The sequence below is a fragment of the Melanerpes formicivorus genome, unplaced genomic scaffold (assembly GCF_026170545.1).
Source record: "Melanerpes formicivorus ecotype bairdi unplaced genomic scaffold, bMelFor1.0.p_v2 SCAF_2, whole genome shotgun sequence".
Classification (NCBI taxonomy): Eukaryota; Metazoa; Chordata; class Aves; order Piciformes; family Picidae; genus Melanerpes; species Melanerpes formicivorus.
Window position 1 is genome coordinate 31,703,032 of NW_027142354.1, and position 19,174 is coordinate 31,722,205.

Consider the following 19,174-nt stretch of genomic DNA (forward strand, 5'->3'; position numbering starts at 1 on the left):
AGGTGGGGTCTCACCAGGGCTGAGTAGAGGGGGAGGATCACCTCCCTCGACCTGCTAGCCACACTTCTCCTGATGCAGCCCAGGATCTGATTGGCTTTGCGGGCTGCAAGTGCACACTGAGAGCTCATGTTGAGCTTTTTGTCCACCAGCACCCCCAAGTCTCTCTCTTCAGGGCTACTTTCCAGCCAGTCACTGCCCAGCCTGTATTTGTGCCTGGGATTGCCTCGACCCAGATGCAGGACCCTGCACTTGCTCTTATTGAACTTCATGAGGTTGGCCTGTGCCCACCTCTCCAGCCTGTCAAGGTCCCTCTGGATGGCCTCCCTTCCCTCCAGCGTGTCTGCTGCACCACACAGCTTGGTGTCATCAGCAAACTCTAAAAAATATATATCGAAAAATGTAATAAAGTAATAGAGATTTAAAAAACAACTTTACAACTGGAATTCATTGTACTTCAAAAGGGAAGGAAAATAAACATACTTCCTTCGAGCAAGTATGGCTGAAGTTAGTAATTAGTGTATCAAAGATTCTCTTTACCTTTGCGCATATTAAAAAAAAGTCTGCTTCCTTTAAAAAACAACAAAATCCAATTCCCACAAAATTCAGAAACTGCAAATTCCATTTGCGGAACAGTGAATAGAAATAGATCTCAGACATTACCACACTACTTCTGAGCTGTAAGATTCAATAGTACTGTGTAGGAAAAACCCAACCAATCTATCTATTTGTCACTTTGTATGATAAAAAAAGCACTTTTTCTTGCCACCTTTGTGAAGCACAAACTACCAACAGCTGTATTCATCCAAACTAAAACATCTGGTTGATCACATCAAGATGTGAAAAAAATATGCACAACCTAAACTGAAAAATCCCCTCATATATTATTATTATTAAAATGAGAGTTTTTCTTGTTTAGAATTTCCATTCCTATTGCCTAAAAATTAAAAAATAGGTCATTGGTTGCAGTGGTTAAGGAGATACCTGGTTGCAAAAGAGCTTCTATAAACATCACTTGCAACTGTTAGCTGATTTATTGAGTTGTAGCTTTCACAGCAATACTGCTTGATTTAAAAAAAAAAAAAATCACTCACAACACAGTTGGAATTCTTAGCCTTTTTTAAAAATAGTCAGTGATGACAGACTGCACTTGGAAACACAAGAAAAGTTTGTGCAAATAAAACTGCCTTTCATGTGTATCATGATTCAAGAGCATCAGCACCGTCAGCTGAGATGCTTCAATTATTATAGCCATCAACAACTGATTTTCAGGCTCTCTGATTAATACTGTAAATGCCATTAATCCAAGAGAATGTTCAAATTATGCCCAAAGTAATTCTACTTCTGCTTTTTATTTAATAAGGTCTTTCAACCTCCATTCATTTAAGATGATTGCAAAGTTCAAACTGCTGTGAAGTCAGGCATCAGTTCTAAAAATTGAGTGGAAGACAAGGGTAATAATCACTTGTTTGCTAAAGGTCATGTTTTTTAATGGGGCCTCTTAGATTACACTAACAGACTCAGTCTGTACAAATGACTGGGGTTTGATAACGACCATGGACAGAATTTATTCTTCAGCAGATTTGACCTCTTCTATAAAGCTCCTTTTGACTCGTATATTGTGGTCCACAGCCATGAAAAATTTATAAGACAAATCTTGTGGCTCTCTTATTACTTTAGAAAAGGCAAAATTCAGAAGCTTTAAATAACGTTCTTCATATCTACAACCAGACTAATTTGCCTTTTAATGTGAAAAATGTCACAGGGTAATTATGGTAACATACAAGCAAAATTAACAGCAAGTAATTACCAAACCATAGAATGTATCTGTAGATACACAGGTTTTCTAATGGTTCATTGTTTTTGTACAGTGAACAATTCAATGACCCTAATACAAGGGGGTGATAAGGATGTGCTAATAAAGTAGTATTTATATTCAACAAAGATAAGGGTCTATAACAGAAGCTCCTAAAAGTTCCACGTAGCACATGACAGCAGAAGCTTTGGAAAGCAGTGGGACAAGATGATACCTGGGCTCCAGGGCTAATAATGCAAATCATCTATCATCAAATTCCTGGTAAAGGAATGCAGCCTTGGAGCTGAGCAATAGATCCCATATATGGTAAAATTTGTATATAAAATAAAACTTGGGCAGAACTAAAACTTGGAAAGCAACAAAGAAAGAAAAAACAAGACCACAGTGTTAGCAAATACAAAGCAATAAATATAAGCAGATCCAAGAGCAATAAGGAAGAAATACTCAATGTCATCATCATACTCTATCAGGATGCAGATCACAGATGTAACCCCTTATCACCCTTCTAATAAATAACTTAGCACTGTTGACCCTAGGACCCTAGAAAAATTGAGCCTGGCAGCAGAGAAAGAAATAGATACTAAACAACTTGTGTATATCAGTTTTAACTATAGTAATATTTTAAATTAGCAATAATTGGATAATTAAAGTTATAGATATGAGTGTTATCTGTGTGGAGTTTTCTAACTGGACAAAGAATAACTCTGATTAAATTGCTAATACTGTTATTAGACAAAGAAAAAAAATCTTGCCTTTGCATGTAAGATTTTCCAGACAAAAGAAACAAACAAGCGAGTTAGTTGTTTTGCTGTTCTCATGTTTCACAGAAATATGGTGCCTGATGCTGCACAGGTTCATTCCAATCATAGATACTCATATTAAACTCACAATATTCATATGAATGCAGATTGAAAGACTTTCTGCATGGTGAATGTTAGGATATATTGCTGAGAGGTACAATTACAGCTTCTGTTTTCACATTATTTCAAGCATGGCATTTATAGGCATTAAAGAAGTGAGAATAGGGTGCAGTGGTTAGAAAACACAAAATGCCATTCCCTCAATAAAGGTCAGCACTTCCATCACTCATGCTTCTTTCAGCACAAGTTTCCCCTAGATGATTTACAGGAAATGGAAGGGAAAATAACCAAATAATTGGAAAAATTGTTACAATGCCATCTGGTCTTCACAGATGGGCCTGTACTGTAGGTCATGCACACCTCCTTTCCCACTGTCATCAGTCCCTGAAGAATTTGAGGCAGGTAAAGAAACAGAAGCAATGACCCTACAAAGTCTACTAACAGGACACCACATGGAGATTCAGCCACTATATCTGCACTTAACACTTTACTGGGAGTCAGATAAAACTATCCACGATGATCACTCAAAAGTGATACAAAATCTGTTAATCTGAAAGCCAAATGTTGTATCTCTAATGAGGCACAGAGGCACAAAATTACTACCATTCTGTCAAACAGGACAGCAGGACTATGATTCATATCCACATTCCCACTGCCAAACTTCCTAAATGCAGTATTTGATTTTAGGTACTTTCCTTTCTCTTAAGCAAATCACAGTCTGGTAAAATTACAAAACTTCTCCTGCCTTGAGAAATTTACAGGTTTTGCGGCACAAATGAACAGTTCCCGTGGTTCCAATCTTCCTAATTCAGAAAAGTGGGGAGGGGTTGTTTAGTTTTAAGATATATGTTTCGCATTCTTTAAAATAATGCCTACCTTTTATTTCATCCTAAGGAATCATAGAATCAATAATGTTGGAAGAGACCTCAAAGATCATCAAGTCCAACCTGTCACCCAAGATCTCATGACTACTAAACCATGGCACCAAGTGCCATGTCCAATCCCCTCTTGAACACCTCCAGGGATGGTGACTCCACCACCTCCCTGGGCAGCCCATTCCAATGGCTAACAACTCTGTGAAGAGCCTTCTCCTCACCTTGTGTCTGTATGTTTTTCAGCTTGCTTGATACCAGCTGATATATTCAAAACCATTCAGCAGCACAACCTAGACTTTCTCACACTCAGAGCTTCCTTGTGAATGACCACATTCACCCTTCAACAAAAGCAATCAGCTGAGATCTGACAGATTAGAAGAGTAATGTAATGGATCATTCATCACAAATCATCCTGGCATTAGTGAAAACTATGGCTAGCATTGCACTTCAGTAAAACATGCTATCTGCCACTCTTTCCCACTGTGTTCTAATGCAGGTTGTAACCCCAAAACTCAATCCATCTCTTTCATTCAGGGAAAAGGTGTTACATTGGCTAATGTCTATCATCTCATTTATTCTCACTTATCAGAAGTTATTCACTGCATTAATAGTTAATGTTACAATTGATATGTGAATTATGAAAACTTATTTAGCTTATAGAAGGACAATTAATTCAAAAGTCATCATTATATTGACTTGCTTTAAAGGGAAAATGTAAAATATAACCAAAATGTAATGTATCATTTAATTCATACTACAATATAGCCTAAGTCAGTGGAAAAAAGCTGGAATTCACACCTCTAGTGTAGCACAAACACCACATAACAACATCTGTAGTATTGCACTGACACAGGAACCATGAACTACTTTTCAGTGAACTAACCTTAATCACTTGAGTGAGAACAGCAATCACTCTGCACTTAGGGCCACATAAATAAAGTAAAATTTCATCCCTAGTTCTACAAAGAAAAAAAAATATTTTAAAAGGGGGAAGCATTTCCCCCTCTTAACTGCATCTTCTACATGCTTCCAATGTTCAAGAAGGTACCCATCCCAAGGATAGCTGACAATGCAATGCACAAACCTTTTCTAGTAACACTCTGGCTAATGCATAAGCACGTAAATAGTCCATTTTATTAATACTATTCAGGACAGCCCACAAAAAAAGGGTCAAAAATATTCACATGAAATCAACAATATGGCTAAAACGAAAATTGGTGCTAATATTCATGTCAACTGTGGACTACTCAGCTAAAATCCATTTACCATGCCTGTACGGATCACATCAAAAAAGCAGAACAAGGAAGAAAAATGAGAACATACAGAAACAGTTTCCTCTCACTAAGACATTTTAAGACAACAAACAAAGCCACTGACATTTGGACAAAATCACCTGAACAACTGTGAATTTGTAGCAAGTTTCACTTCCATTTTGGTGATTCTCAAATACTATTCTGCAGGGGATGTGAAGGCAATTACCATGCACAGAAGGAAAAAACAGAAACAATCTGCTCTCATCCTCTTCTGACTAGTTTCCCCAAATCACTTCACCTCCTCTTGTTTTATACTTAAGCTTGTGAATTTTATGCACAGAAATTATCCTTTCAGTTTGCCCACAGTACACCAAGCCAGGAAGTCTCCTTTGCGTAAAAAGCAATGTTTAGACTGGTTGATGAACACATGACACTAGAGGCTTCCCATCCTGGAAACTACAGAACAAGCATCAGTGAACTAAAAACACTATCAAAAGACTTTATCAACAATTTGACCAGGACACCAAAATCAACATCAATCATGGAAGGCACTGAGAACAGCATCCCTGTGGGATGTTGGTTCACTACCCAGGGGAAAGAGCACCACCTAGTGAAATTCTGGAACCACTTCCAGAAGTGCCTGCACAGTCCTGGTGGTCTCCTTCAGTCCTGTCCTTCTTGTCTTATCTGCGAGAAAGATCAATAGGTGGAACAGCTCACATGAAGGCGAACATATTGCAAGTGATAGATTGATGTGATGCTAAGGATTTTTCTTTCAGTGCCTCACATGTAGCATTTCCCCCTTGAATCTGGTCCATGCTTTTTAATATTTCTCAGAGTGACCAAGAATAAGTCTCATTAAACTATCCACTTAGAGAAACTATTTCACAGGACAAGGGTAGATAGAATTCCTTTCTGAACAGGAAGTAAGAAGTATAGTCCTTCAATACATTTCTTTAAGGGAACAAAAAAAAAAAAAAAAAAAAAAAAAAAAAAAAGAAGTATAGCAAATCAAAGTCCTGTGGTAACACCCTTCCAGACAACATAAACTGACATCTCCATATATGTCTTTGTCTTCTTTTAGGTAACAGACATCAGTGAGTTGGAAGGAAAGTTAGAACTTTCAGAGGCAATCCACAGCCCACAGGTACATGTTTATACCTGTACAACACGTCTTATTTCCTGTAATTTAAAGCTTTCAAATGTTAGAACATGGAAGTACAAAGGATTGTCAAGTCCAGTCTCATAGAATCACTTAGCCCTCAGTTTCTAGACAGAAAAGAAACATAAACCAAAAGCATCCCAGAGAAAATTCATTAATCTTTTAACAGCTACAGATATATCAACACAGAAAAATGCAAACACAACATGTCCACATGCTTTTCTTCTGAATGTGTCTCATACACAATAGCAACACCTCAACATAAGAAGATAGTGTGTTTACTGAACAGCTGAACATGAATTTGAATCATAGAATCACAGAATCAACAAGGTTGGAAAAGACCTCAAAGATCATCAAGTCCAACCTGTTACCCAAATTTCAACATTTAAAAGTAATGCTACAGATGCTAAAGAGGAAGCAAGGTAAGAATAATGGGTTTTCCACTATAAATGAACCCAAGTGCTTCAGGTCCCAACTGTCTGTAGAAGAGAAAAGTTGATTAAATTTTGAAGAACATTTTACTATAGCAGGAAAATTCTGTATTCACATACTACAGGTTTTTCACAAATTATCAGAGATAAAAGACTATATAATTTATCACTGTTTTAAACAAGCCAAAGGCATTTGTCTTCTCTCTTGGAAACCAGACTAATGCATTAACTTTACTGGGAATTAATATGGTTCTTCTGCTCTGATGGACACTGGTATTTCCACCTGACCACAAGAGACAAAATCTAAGTATTTCATTCTGGTAGTGTGATGATTGCACAGAGTAATAGACACGATTTATGAAAAGCTACTAAAAAAAATTTACCTCCTAGTAACTTGAATTAGATTTGTCCCTACTTAGTAATTCTTTAAAAAAAATAAAAATAAAAAAATAAACAAACAAAAAAGCTACCAACCAAGTAATTTGAATGCTAGTAATACTGTGAAGAGCTAGGCAGAATGTACATTGTTTATAGTATTCTAATTGTCTAAAACAGCATTCCTATGACCGTAATACTTTACGGTCTACTGACATAGTACTTTGATAAATGTAAGGTACTCTGTACAAAGTAAACAGTTGACCTTGACAGAATTTTAGCAAGATAAGTTTAATTATACTGCAGACCATCTATTTTAAAGACCACACAGCTAAAATAAGCTACTCAAGAACTTAAGATCACACATATGCTTGCAGCACTAAATGTGGCCAACATCAGGGATTTTGTGGTATAGCCACAAAATGTTCTACATAATCTCCCACATACAGACAGACAAAAGTGTACAACAGATAATTCTTTTTGTAAAATACCTGCTTCAAAGGTTTATGTCAAGGGTTAGGGCTGGGCCAGCCACTTGACAAATGACGGACACTCTCTATTTTGCCCTTTGGGAGAGGGGCTGAGAAAGGGAATATGAAAGAGAGAGGCTTATGGATTGGAAAAGAAAACTTAAAACAGCTTTAATGAAAAAAATAGCAGTAAAATTAAGCATACACAAATATATACAAAACCAATATACCTAACCTCCCTGATGGCAATTATGTCACCATCACCATGGATGCTGTGGGAAGTCTGACAGTGGACTCAGTGGCAGAAAAGAACCAAACTCTGGAGTCGGATAGACTCATGGGATGGGATTGAAGAAAGACTGGACAGTCAACCTCAGACACTGGTCATCAAAGAAGAGGGCTTAATTCATGTGAATCCACAGCTTCATACCAAATATTATATTGAATGGAATACCTTCATTGGTATTGGTATTGGTATTGGTGCCTCTTCTCCCAGGCAACCAGCACCAGAACAAGGGGACACGGTCTCAAGCTGCGCCAGGGGAGGTTCAGACTCGAGGTGAGGAGGAAGTTCTTCACCGAGCGAGTCATTCGGCATTGGAACCGGTTGCCCAGGGAGGTGGTTGAGTCATCGACCCTGGAGGCGTTCAAGGGGAGATTGGACGTGGCACTTGGTGCCATGGTCTAGTCATGGGGTCTGTGTTGATAGGTTGGACTCGATGATCCTCGAGGCCCTTTCCAACCTAAGTGATACTGTGATACTGTGATACCTCATTGGTAAGTTTAGGGCCATCTGTCCTGTCAGCTCCTCCCACCAGACGCAACCTCTTACTGCACCCCCAGCAAGGTACATGAGATTTAGCAGTGACCCTTTCTGCATACCAGTCCTTATCAAATAACTATAAAAATCAAGCATTAGCACTTCTAGAAGCAGACACTCTCTGCAAAAATATGTGATTAACTTCAGAAAGTGTGATCACTTAGAAGAGACTTAGCTGAAAAGTAAAATCTCTGAATAGGGTTTGTTCTGTTTCTGCTCAAACCAGTACAGGTTATTATTAAACGTTGTCCTTTTTTTGTTGGTATTGATTCTATATAAAATGCAATTGTATGGTTCCTGCTGGTATCAAGAGATGCTGTCAATGTATATCTGAGGGCAGAATCTTGCTCACAGATTAATAATTCTAATGGTCTGTAGTTCAGAGAAGTGTAGGTGTTAAGAAGCAATAAATTTCTTTCTTTCAAAAAGCATTCGGTAAACTATTTATCCTGATATAAAAATGGATCAGAAAAACTGGTTTTCCACTAGAATTTAGGGTGCTTTTAAATAACAGCTATTCAAAATACTTTAGTGCAATTCATTTTTACAATGTGTAAGAAAAAGTAAAATAGTGTACATGTACATGAGATACTGTCAAAAACTATTATATTTAAATGTCCTCTAATACAACCTTTTGTTCATGTTTATTCAATTATGATGCAGTAATTACATTACAATACAAGAGGGCTTAGATGGTATACTATTCCTTCCAAAAGAAATTCCATGGGGGCTGTATGTACACTTTCTTTTTTCCTGTGGCTTGCTATTTAATCAACAACAAAGATTCCTGACTCCATAGACTCCATCATGAAAGCAGGGACACCCTGCCACTGCTTGTCCCAGGGCAACAGGACTGCACTGCTGACAGGGCATTTATAACTGCCAGTCCATTTGTTAGGTTAGACACCTGAAGTACTATGTGTGTATGCATGTACACTCAGATTACACAACCATCCCACCATCAGGAATAACTGGAATAGAAAGGAAAATAAATAATTCTTTGGTGTTATAGGAAGGAATTTTCACTTTCAGCTAAATAATCCTTGTACATCTGTACTGCATTGTGAAGAGATCCTCTGTGCTTGCTATCTATTCCTCTGTGGCACAATCCTTCCTTCCTAGAATTTCACACTATGTCAATCAAACAGGATTTGGTATGTCAAAAGAGTTAATACCATTTCAAAATTACAGCTTTACCTGATTTTGGTAAGAATGGTACAAGAATGCCAGGAGAATGATGATTTCACTATGACGGATAAATTTCTCTCTGGGTGGTCCTTGGAATCTATTCAGCTCAAGGTTATCCAAAACTACACCAGCACATCTTTGATATGAATACAATATGATAAATTCTTAGAAACTTCCCCAAAAGGATTTCTCATTTGAATAATACTTCCAATTTAATTTAATGGCTATAAAAGATGTCTGCAATCAAACGGAAATAGCACAGTTCTAAAAGTCTTGGAAAATGGGCATCTTCACTGGAAAAATATGGATAAAATGTACATTACAGTGTCATCTCTCCAGTTCCTATTCATCAGCAATAAACTTTTAGCCCAAAATATATTTATAGCAAGAGCAGATAACAGCAGTAAGAAAAGGCAAGAGTGATGTCTCTCATTTTCGATGCCCTGATCACCTTCACAGACAAATCAGCTTCTCTGAAATTCAGCCCATAAAGCCATCTTCTTGGAGGTACAAACTGAGAGAGATTCATAGCAGCATCTGATAAACAAAGTTTTCAAACACAGATATACACACATCCATGCATAAAACTGCCCCCAAATTTTAGCAGGCTAAATTGTCCACAGGCCAAGATACCATTCCTATCAGTTAAGACGTCTGTATGTTACCTAGTAAAAGCTTCACTGGCTTATATTTGAGATAGTCAAAATAGAGGATGAACTGAAAATATGAACTTTACTACTCATTACTGTAGATATAGGTTTAGATTAGATGAATAGCATTATAAAACAACGGAATTATTTAGAAGGGGTGGATTGTGGTAGTTTTAGGCTGTGCCTAGGAAAATTTTCCGCAAATTGATTAGAAAAGTGGTAAAATGTAAATAAATTACCATTGGATGTAAAAGGGAAAATAATTATAAGGTCTAAATAATCCCATTGGTCTGGAAACCAACATAAAGTTAGTTGTGCAAACTCACTTTTTCTCTTTTTGGTTTCTTTGTTCTAACAGGTGCTTCTGCTAGCTTGCTGACCTTGGCATGCGTTTTTATTGTGGCTACATACTAACAAGCTACCACCTTGTCCCATGTACAGGGGGAAGGAAGGGAGCAGGGAGGGAGAAACTGTTGGTAAGTCCCTGGTTTTGTCCAGAGGGGTTCTTGTGTTGTTTGTAAATTGTAAATATATGCAAATATTGCACATTTTGTAAATATTCATTGCATTTCATACTTTAGATTTTAGTTTTACTTGTAAATACAGTTTCATTTGCTTCCATCTGAGCTAGTCTGGTAATTTTCTTTTGGGGGGTAATTTCAGCTTTACCTTTCCCCAACACTTCTCCTGAAAAGTTTCATAGCATGTGAAAAACAATGAAACATATTCTGCTGGTGACTTTATTCTGTTCTTTCTAGACTTGACATGGGATTTATATTTGTAAAAGGACTTCATAAGTCAAATTTCTTCCCTCTAGCCACTTCTATAGACTGATTTGAAGAAGCTGTTGTAGTGCTTCCCATACTAAAAATTACAGCTATGGTTCAATTGGTTTGCGATTCCTGAATTGGGAAAATAGCCACATTTTAACAAGTTGTATTTACTCACAAGTATTTTAATTTGGACTCATTATAGTTCATATTAGATTTGGTGGGAATCTGTCAAATGTCACCACATGATACTATAAAAATTCCTGCAGTCCACAAAGAGTCTGAAGTAAAAGAAAACAAAACTCAAAACTCCAAAACAAACAATTTCTAACTTTGTATTGTACATCATTATCAATAGCATCATTGTTTCCATAGTTACAAATGTAGACTGCTTCAAAAGAAAGAAGCAGAGGAACTGAAAATGACAATGAGCAATCAAAACAGGCACATACAGTTTTCAGACAGCACATATAGGATGAAGAATCAAGTAACATGGTAGCACAGAATTGTGTGTAGTTTTAGCATTTGTCACTAATGCCAATGATCTGAACATGTCAAGCACAGAACAGTGAGCAGCAGGAAACCTCTCACTTGCAATATCACTTGATACGTTTCTATACCTAGTGGAAAGGAGAGAACACAAAGGATGAAAAATACCAGCAGGAATCATCAAAGTCAATACACAGGATAGGTGCCCCTCTTACAGATCTAGCCACCTGCTAGACTGTTATATTTTTAAGCAGGTTTCCTTGGCATTTTCAGTGGTTCTGTACAGTTGTGAAAACAATCAAATCCTTTATAATGCTCTTGTCATAAACGATGCCAAAACACCTAGTACTAACAGTAACCATTCCTGCAGAGGATACAGAATCAAAGTGAATCACTGCACAGGGGGTTCATAGAAACATGAGGGTGAGAGTGTACAGAGAAACATGCAGTCTCACCACATGAAAGGCACTCCACAGCACGTAGCAACTATACTGTCCTTCAATATTAAGTTGCTGTCCTTTAAATATTACCTATATACCAGCTTGCTTCACTATCAACCAACTACTTTGGAACTACAACATCCTGATGACATTCATACTGGACAGGGAGGTAAGTTCTGTTCTCCTACAGCCAGAATTCCTGAGGGCCACAAATGCTGACCTTTCTCCCCAGCACTCAGTACTCAGTGGGAACAAGATGTCTCCATAGGTTGCAACAGCATATTCATAAATGCATAGTATCAGACCAATTCTTCCCTTATCAAAGTGAGTGACATCATTTAGAAAAAACCCATCAACCATATCCTTCCTTAGTCTCACAGGCTTTTCTTCCAGTACCTTTAATTTAAGGAAGAAGTTGATAAAATCCACATGAGAATACAGTATTATCTGCACACTATGCTGGAAGTGATCTCTGGCAGAAGCAGATGAGAGGTAAACGATTATTAGAAGATGGTGATCACTATTTTCTCAAATGTTGTCACTGTATGGTAATTTGCTCAGCACCACACTTTGGATGCATGGTTACTGCATACTTAATGCATAGTTATCAGATAATGATAAATTACAAACTATAGTCAAATCAGAAATTCTGACCCTGCTATACATGAGTACTGGCATACATGACCTTCAACAATTGTTACAAGAACAGAACAAACACCTCATTATCTTCATTACAGCTCCAACTGTTAGTATTTCTAATCAGCTTTGGCAAAAGCTGTTTTAACACACAAGGCAGTGAGGAAGGTAGAGATTCAAAGTCTCAGTAAGAAAAATATTACTATTCAGGCAAGGATAAACTTACTGCTACAAAATAAATCTATCATCTCTCAAATTATGCTAGTTCAGACACCAATACAACAACCACTAAACTTACAAATTAAAAGTCCTAATCTTTGCAACATATGTTTGATCTTAAAAAGTAAGCAAAGCACAGACCAGAAAATCAGATCTTTTCCATCACAGATAAGTAATTCTAAGTTATGTATACACTGAATATTTAATTACTCTTTGCTGAATTTCAAATATGTATTTCATATCTAGAAGTAAAATGTAACTAAACCCTTCTTTGTCTATGAATACAAGCTACTATGAGAATAACAGGACATCTACACTCTCCATTACTCTAGATTACAATCTGATAATCTTTCTTCAACTCTTCAAATAAGTAACTAATCACAAAACAAATACATTATGAAAAATGGAAAAATATCCTTTTTTATCAAAAGTTTGCAATTTACTTAAAGTGCAAAAAATTATTCTGTAATGATTCAAGCTTTAAATATCGAATTTGTAAACACAAGAACTTTATTCTGTATGGAATTTTCTCTAAAATGCTCCTGACAGAATAAGGACTTAGTAAACCCAGGCCTATAACTCCACACAGTTTAGAACGCACTTAGTTCAGATTGTGCTGACTAGTAAAATTATCAGATTACAAAACTGGTTTATAGCCAAAGTAATGCTCTTCATTCACCATGGCCAAATTTTACTTCTTTGTTGACACAAGCAGTGAAAGGTAACTCATCTATTCCTTGCAGGTACATGTATCACAAAATGTATGCTATTTTGTGTGTTTATGTTCTACAAAATTCTGCATTTGTGGATTTCAACAATGTTATTCAAAATGCAAGGCTTCAAATTCAATCTTCATCTGAAGCCAGCCAATACCACATTTGCCTTTTTTTTAACTAGCAACTATTAATACTTTTCCAATTGGCCAAAAAGAGAGCCCTTCATGAAGCTGGCAGATCTAGTTCTTTGTTCACTCTGCACAGTGCTTTGATTTCCAACACAATGACAGACAGAGAAGTATTGTGTTTTCAAATGTATTACGAGGAATCTTGTGATTTAGTTGCTGCTATTAGAGAACTATATCCAGCGATTATATGTTCTGAACTGAAAGGATTTCCACTTAACTATGCTCCTCTTATGTTCTAGACACATAATTTATTACACATTTGATTACAGAAATATCATACTGCAGAAAAAAGTGAGCTTTTTTTTTTTAAGTTCTCTTTATTTTGTTGTCTATTCCTTGAATAGTGCCAAGGCATTCAAGTACTCTCCGTACTCTTAACAGCAGTGTGCACAATCTTAAATGATTTTTTTTATTCACCATGCTACAAAAATAAGTTGACATGTATGAAAATAAATATGCCACAAAATACTGTAGATGCTCTTCAGTAGATTAATACTCAGTGCACCACTTGCACTTCAGCAACATGACCATTGCTACACTGGAAGACACTGATATCATCCCTTTACTGTTGATTTACTGCAAAGGTGTTTGATGCTTTGATTTGCTGAGCATACACCTCAGGTTTAGTGTCCTATCCATGCTCCCCATTTTCAGATTCCACACACATCAGCAGGATTCTCAACACTGAATATGGTGGTTCCATTTCAATTATGAGGCTACTCAAGGCCAACATTAAATTTTGTCATGAGGTCACACTAAATATAATGGGTTACAAGCTTTACCAGTTCTACAGACATGGGAAAACAGAAACAATTTCTCTGTGTAATAAGCTGAGAAAAGACTTCTTTCTCACTATGGATCTACATGACAAATGTGGAAAGATTCTGTTTAGATAGATCAAAAGAAACATAAAGAACAATATAAGCTTTGGTATACTCCTAATATATACAGCATATTCTCACATATAAATTCATACATAAAACTGCATTTTAAAACATACTTGTGCTGTTACTGGAATGGTAAACCCTTTCTGTGGTGACAGGTTGGACTTGATGATCTTTGAGGTCTCTTCCAACCTCAGTGATACTGAATACTTAATAAATTCATTCACTTATGTAAAAAGAGCCTAATTTTTCAAACTAAGAAATATAACCAACTAACAGAAATCAGGAACATACTTGAAAATAGGATGAAGAAAAAAGCATGCATCAATTTGAGATAATTATTTTTTTCATTTCCAGGAAAAGAACACTTACTACAGATACTGATGATAGGTACCTCAGTTTCCCTCAATGACTAAACTGAGTATGTATCAGATGCTTTCTATTACAGATAACTTGCAAAAGGAAAAGTCAATACCTCTAATAAAGTAAAAATATTGATTGTTTCCATCTGATAAAAACAACCACAAACAAGATAGAAAGCACTGTGTTCTATAAATAAACAAGCATTTGCATAATCATGTACTTCAGTTTGTGTCAATGAAGTTGTTTTTCTCATTATTAGAATTTATTATTTTTTGATAAATGCATCTAAAAAACTTTATTTTTAAAAAATTGTGTATAAATGCACTTCAAATTCCCCAAGCATTTATGACCACTCAAATGAAAGCACAGTGGCTAAATAAGCCCCATTACTAGAGTTCAGTGCCAGGAAATTTGTGTATTGATGCGATTAGAATAACTACATTAAAAATCCTTCCCAGAGAGAATCCCTGGAGTGTGTGTGCTTGAGTTTTTTAAGTTGTGGTGACTGCAGATAAATAATATCTTTAATCAGTTTTTCCCCTCATATGAAATAAATTAAGGGTTCTGACTCTCCTACATTCTGAAAATCTTTGCCCAGAGACAGAAATACAAAATATTGCATTATATAGTTAATATTTAGCTTTAAAATAAATTGATTAATTTTGAAAATAGATTGTACAAGTTTGAACTTAAAACATGTTCCAGTTTGGTGCACCATCACCATCATGTATCATATATATCAATGCATGAAGTGAATGGAAGACATCAAGTATTTCAAACTGAAAACTATCTGTTTCTGAACATAATGCAAAGTGGACACATGCATATTCTACCATTTCAAACAAAAAAGCCAGTCATTTCTCAAAACAGGAGTCACCAATAGTACCTGGGATACAGATCTACTTTGTACATGCAATTTAAACGGCCTACATCAGGCAGCACAAATATCAACAGATGCAAAACCTTCTAAATCAGTGGTAAGAGATCATGTTCTGAAATCATACTGCTCCATTCAACACAATGCACAGCAGCAGCACCATCTATTCATGGAATTAAAGAGAAAAAAAAAATAATGGCCTTACTTGCTGGGCAAAAGAGTCCAGGACTTCACCATTTCCTGAAGTCCCTTCCTCAGCTTTTGAAAAATACAGAGACTTACCTTTCTGTATACCAGCATGTTTGGGGATTCATCAGCCACCCCGTTGCTGCTTTGCCCATAATTATTTCCTTGTGCCATGTCCCACAAATCTGATCTGCACTGTAAAAGGTAAAAGTGGTTTCAGTAAGACATCGCCTCAGGTGTCCTTCTTTCCCTGATGATTAATGGACCTGACTTTCCACCAGAATGTTATCAGAATCAGAGTATACTCTTACTCCAGATATTTCATCATTTACTGTCATTACTCTCTTTTGGCTATAAATAATGAATGTAATATGTTAATCTAATTTAGATGTTAATGAATTGTCACTCTGAATATCGCCCTGACATACCACTAACCACCATATCACACAGACACCTCCTCATAAGGCACTCTTTCCTCCCCTGCACAAGCTTCACCAAGGGACACTCCACACTTCCAGATCACAATTTTGGGATGACCGACTCAGCCCACGACTGTTAATTCAGCAGTGCCCTCTCCTCTCAGATCGGGTCATCGCAACTTCCACAACCCTCACACACACAAAAGCAAACCAGGTACTTTAAACTTCTCTTTAATTCACCAGCGCGTGTGTGTTCTTACATATATGCCAGAGGAGGGAAGCAGGTGACAAGGGGTGAAGGAAGAAACAAGCCAGAAAAACCTTTCCTGTTGCTTTCACCTACTTTCATCGTACTTCACTGCAAAACACCGGCTCCGCCGCCAGCACCGTCTCCTCCCCCCGGTCACACGGGAGCTGCACTAAGCAAGAGCTCAGATCATGCCGTAGCTCTGGTTTTGCACGCAGGTGTAAGAATGTGCTCCATCTACAGACCACACCAGAGGTCGTGGAGAGCCCGGAGGGCTGAGCTATACTCCACTTACCTCCAAAGCCCTCCCGTGTTCCCCAGACCTCTGGCGTGAGGGCTTCACCGCACCAGCAAGCCCTGCCCTACCCCCGCAGCGCCCGCCCATGGGTGCTCGCCTCTCGGCAGCAAATGGCCGGGAGATCCGGCTCGCCCGGCGGGGAGCCAGGCGCGGCGCGGAGTCCGGCAAGGTGTCCGCACTCTCAGCACCGCGGACAGCGGCAGCGGCGGGTCCCCGGCTTTCCTGCGGGCGGTACGGGGCGGGGGCGCGGTGGGGAGCGGGGCTCCCGCCCGGCTCGTTTACCTCCTGGGCCAAGGTCACTGCGCGGTGGCCGCGGCTCCTCGCCTCCTGCTGCTGCTCCGGACGCGCCCCGCGCGGACAGTGTCAGCCGGCAGCGCGCGGAGGGACGCGGCGCTCGCTCATCACAGACGCGCGCACACGCACTGCGGGCGGAGGCGCCGCTGTTGGTGCCGCCGCCGCCGAGGCTGCGGCTCTCCCCTGCTCTGCCGGAGCGGCGGCGGCTCAGCTCCCTCCCTGCAATGGAGCGGCCGTCACGTGGGGGACGGGCACGTCAAAGGTGCTGTTGCTGCTGCTGTTACTGCCGCTCAGCCACGCAGCAGCCCTCCTCCTCCTCGGCGCTCTCGGTCCGCTAACCGAAAACAGCGGCCGAGGAACTACAGCTGCCAGCAGATCTGGCAGCGGCTCCTGTAAATGAGATTAAGCAGCACTGGAGGGCTGGGCTGGAAGAAAATGTGGGCTAAAGGGATAGCGAATGATGGGGGAGTTGGTGGTGAAAGGCACTGGTGGGGAAAGTGCGTCGCCTTCTGCCTTACTGCTTTACCGACAACAACAGGGAATCGGTTCCTCTGCCTTACGCTGGACACTTCATGTGGTTTTTTTTAAGTGAGAACTAGGGAGAGTTTACACTCTGTTGGCACTGCAGATGTCTCGGAGCAGTGGAATGGAGAGAGCAAAGAGCAAGTCCGTTCCAGTCAAATAGGCAGCTGCCCTGAAGACACCTCAGAACACCTGCAGGGCTCTTTTGCTATGTCCCAGGCAACTGCCTAATTTGTGAACATCTAGTAATCAGGTCTTTATGCCTTACTTCCTTATATTATAATGGACAAGAATACTTTAATTTTCCTAAAGGATAGAAACAGCCAGAATTCAACAGACACAAGAACACAAGTGATAAGCTTTGTGATACTCAGATGCAGAAGGACCTCGACAGGCTGGACAGATGGGTGGAGTCCAACATGATGGCATTTAACAAGTCCAAGTGCTGGGTTCTGCACTTTGGCCACAAGAACCCCATGCAACACTACAGGCTGGTGACAGAGTGGCTGGAGAGCAGCCAGGCAGAAAGGGACCTGGGGATGGTCGTTGATAGTAGGCTGAAAATGAGCCAGCAGTGTGCCCAGGTGGCCAAGAAGGCCAATGGCATCCTGGCCTGCATCAGAAATAGTGTGGCCAGCAGGAGCAGGGAAGTCATTCTGCCCCTCTAGTCAGCACTGGTTAGGCCACGCCTTGAGTACTGTGTCCAGTTCTGGGCCCCTCAGTTTAAGAAGGACATTGAGATACTTGAATGTGTCCAGAGAAGGGCATCAAAGCTAGGGAGAGGTCTTGAGCTCAGGCCCTATGAGGAGAGGCTGAAAGAGCTGGGGTTATTTAGCCTGGAGAAGAGGAGGTGAAGGGGAGACCTCATTGCTGTCTACAACTACCTGCAGGGGGGTTGTAGATAGGTGGGGGTTGGTATCTTCTCCCAGATAACCAGCACCAGAACAAGAGGACACAGTCTCAAGCTGTGCCAGGGGAAGTTTAGGCTCAAGGTGAGGAGGAAGTTCTTCATAGAAAGAGTAATTGGCCATTGGAATGGTCTGCCCAGGGAGGTGGTGGAGTCACTGTCCCCAGAGATGTTCATAAAAGGATTGGATGTGGCACTTGAAGCCATGGTTTAGTTAGTCATGAGGTGTTAGGTATTTGGTAATAGGTTGGACTTGATGATCTCTGAGGTCTTTTCCAACCTGGCTGATTCTATGATTCCCACCTGAAGGTGTCTTTTCTGGAAATAGCAACTCTTACTACAAGGATGATCCTGAAAAAGAAGTCATCATCTACTCTGCACTGCACCTTGTGGTGTGTGCTCTCATAGATCACTCAATTCAAGCACAGAGGTTTCCATACATACTGCGTCATCTCCACTCTTACTTTTTTCTACCTTTTTCAAAGAGTGAGATGAGATCAAAGTGAGATTTGAGTCTGACTCAATGCTATGCTGCTCCAAGTTTGCTATTATCAGCTACTGTGTATACTTTTAACTCTCTTCCGACCTTTGCAGAGGTCTTCATAATTTAACAGAGAATGTGATAAATTAGCTAAGACAATAGTATGGAGTCACAGTGGTGACAACAACATAAAGGGAAAAGGAGTGAAAGAGCTGATCTGGACTCCTTGGAGATCCGAAGGAAGAGCACCAGAGTAAAGAAAGGTGATCTCTGACATAAATAAGAATATTCTTCAGAGAATGAAGTAGTGAAAGGTGAAATGACACAGCACAGACTAAGAA

General features: G+C 39.2%; 1 protein-coding gene across 11 annotated transcripts in view; it reads right to left on the minus strand.

Annotated features, from left to right (window-relative positions):
• RGS7 (regulator of G protein signaling 7) overlaps nucleotides 1–19,174 on the minus strand; it is a 315,923-nt gene that overhangs the window by 263,934 nt on the left and 32,815 nt on the right. For 8 of the 11 annotated variants that reach the window (XM_068155236.1, XM_068155265.1, XM_068155301.1 and 5 more), the window contains exon 4: nucleotides 15,762–15,860. The exons of 1 other annotated variant lie outside the window; for it this stretch is intronic. In XM_068155236.1, the coding sequence (XP_068011337.1) occupies nucleotides 15,762–15,860 (99 nt within the window). Of the gene's footprint in view, nucleotides 1–15,761; nucleotides 15,861–16,626; nucleotides 16,646–16,911; nucleotides 17,162–19,174 lie in introns of those variants that run through there. 2 more of the 11 variants (XM_068155218.1, XM_068155226.1) reach the window with 2 other exon arrangements.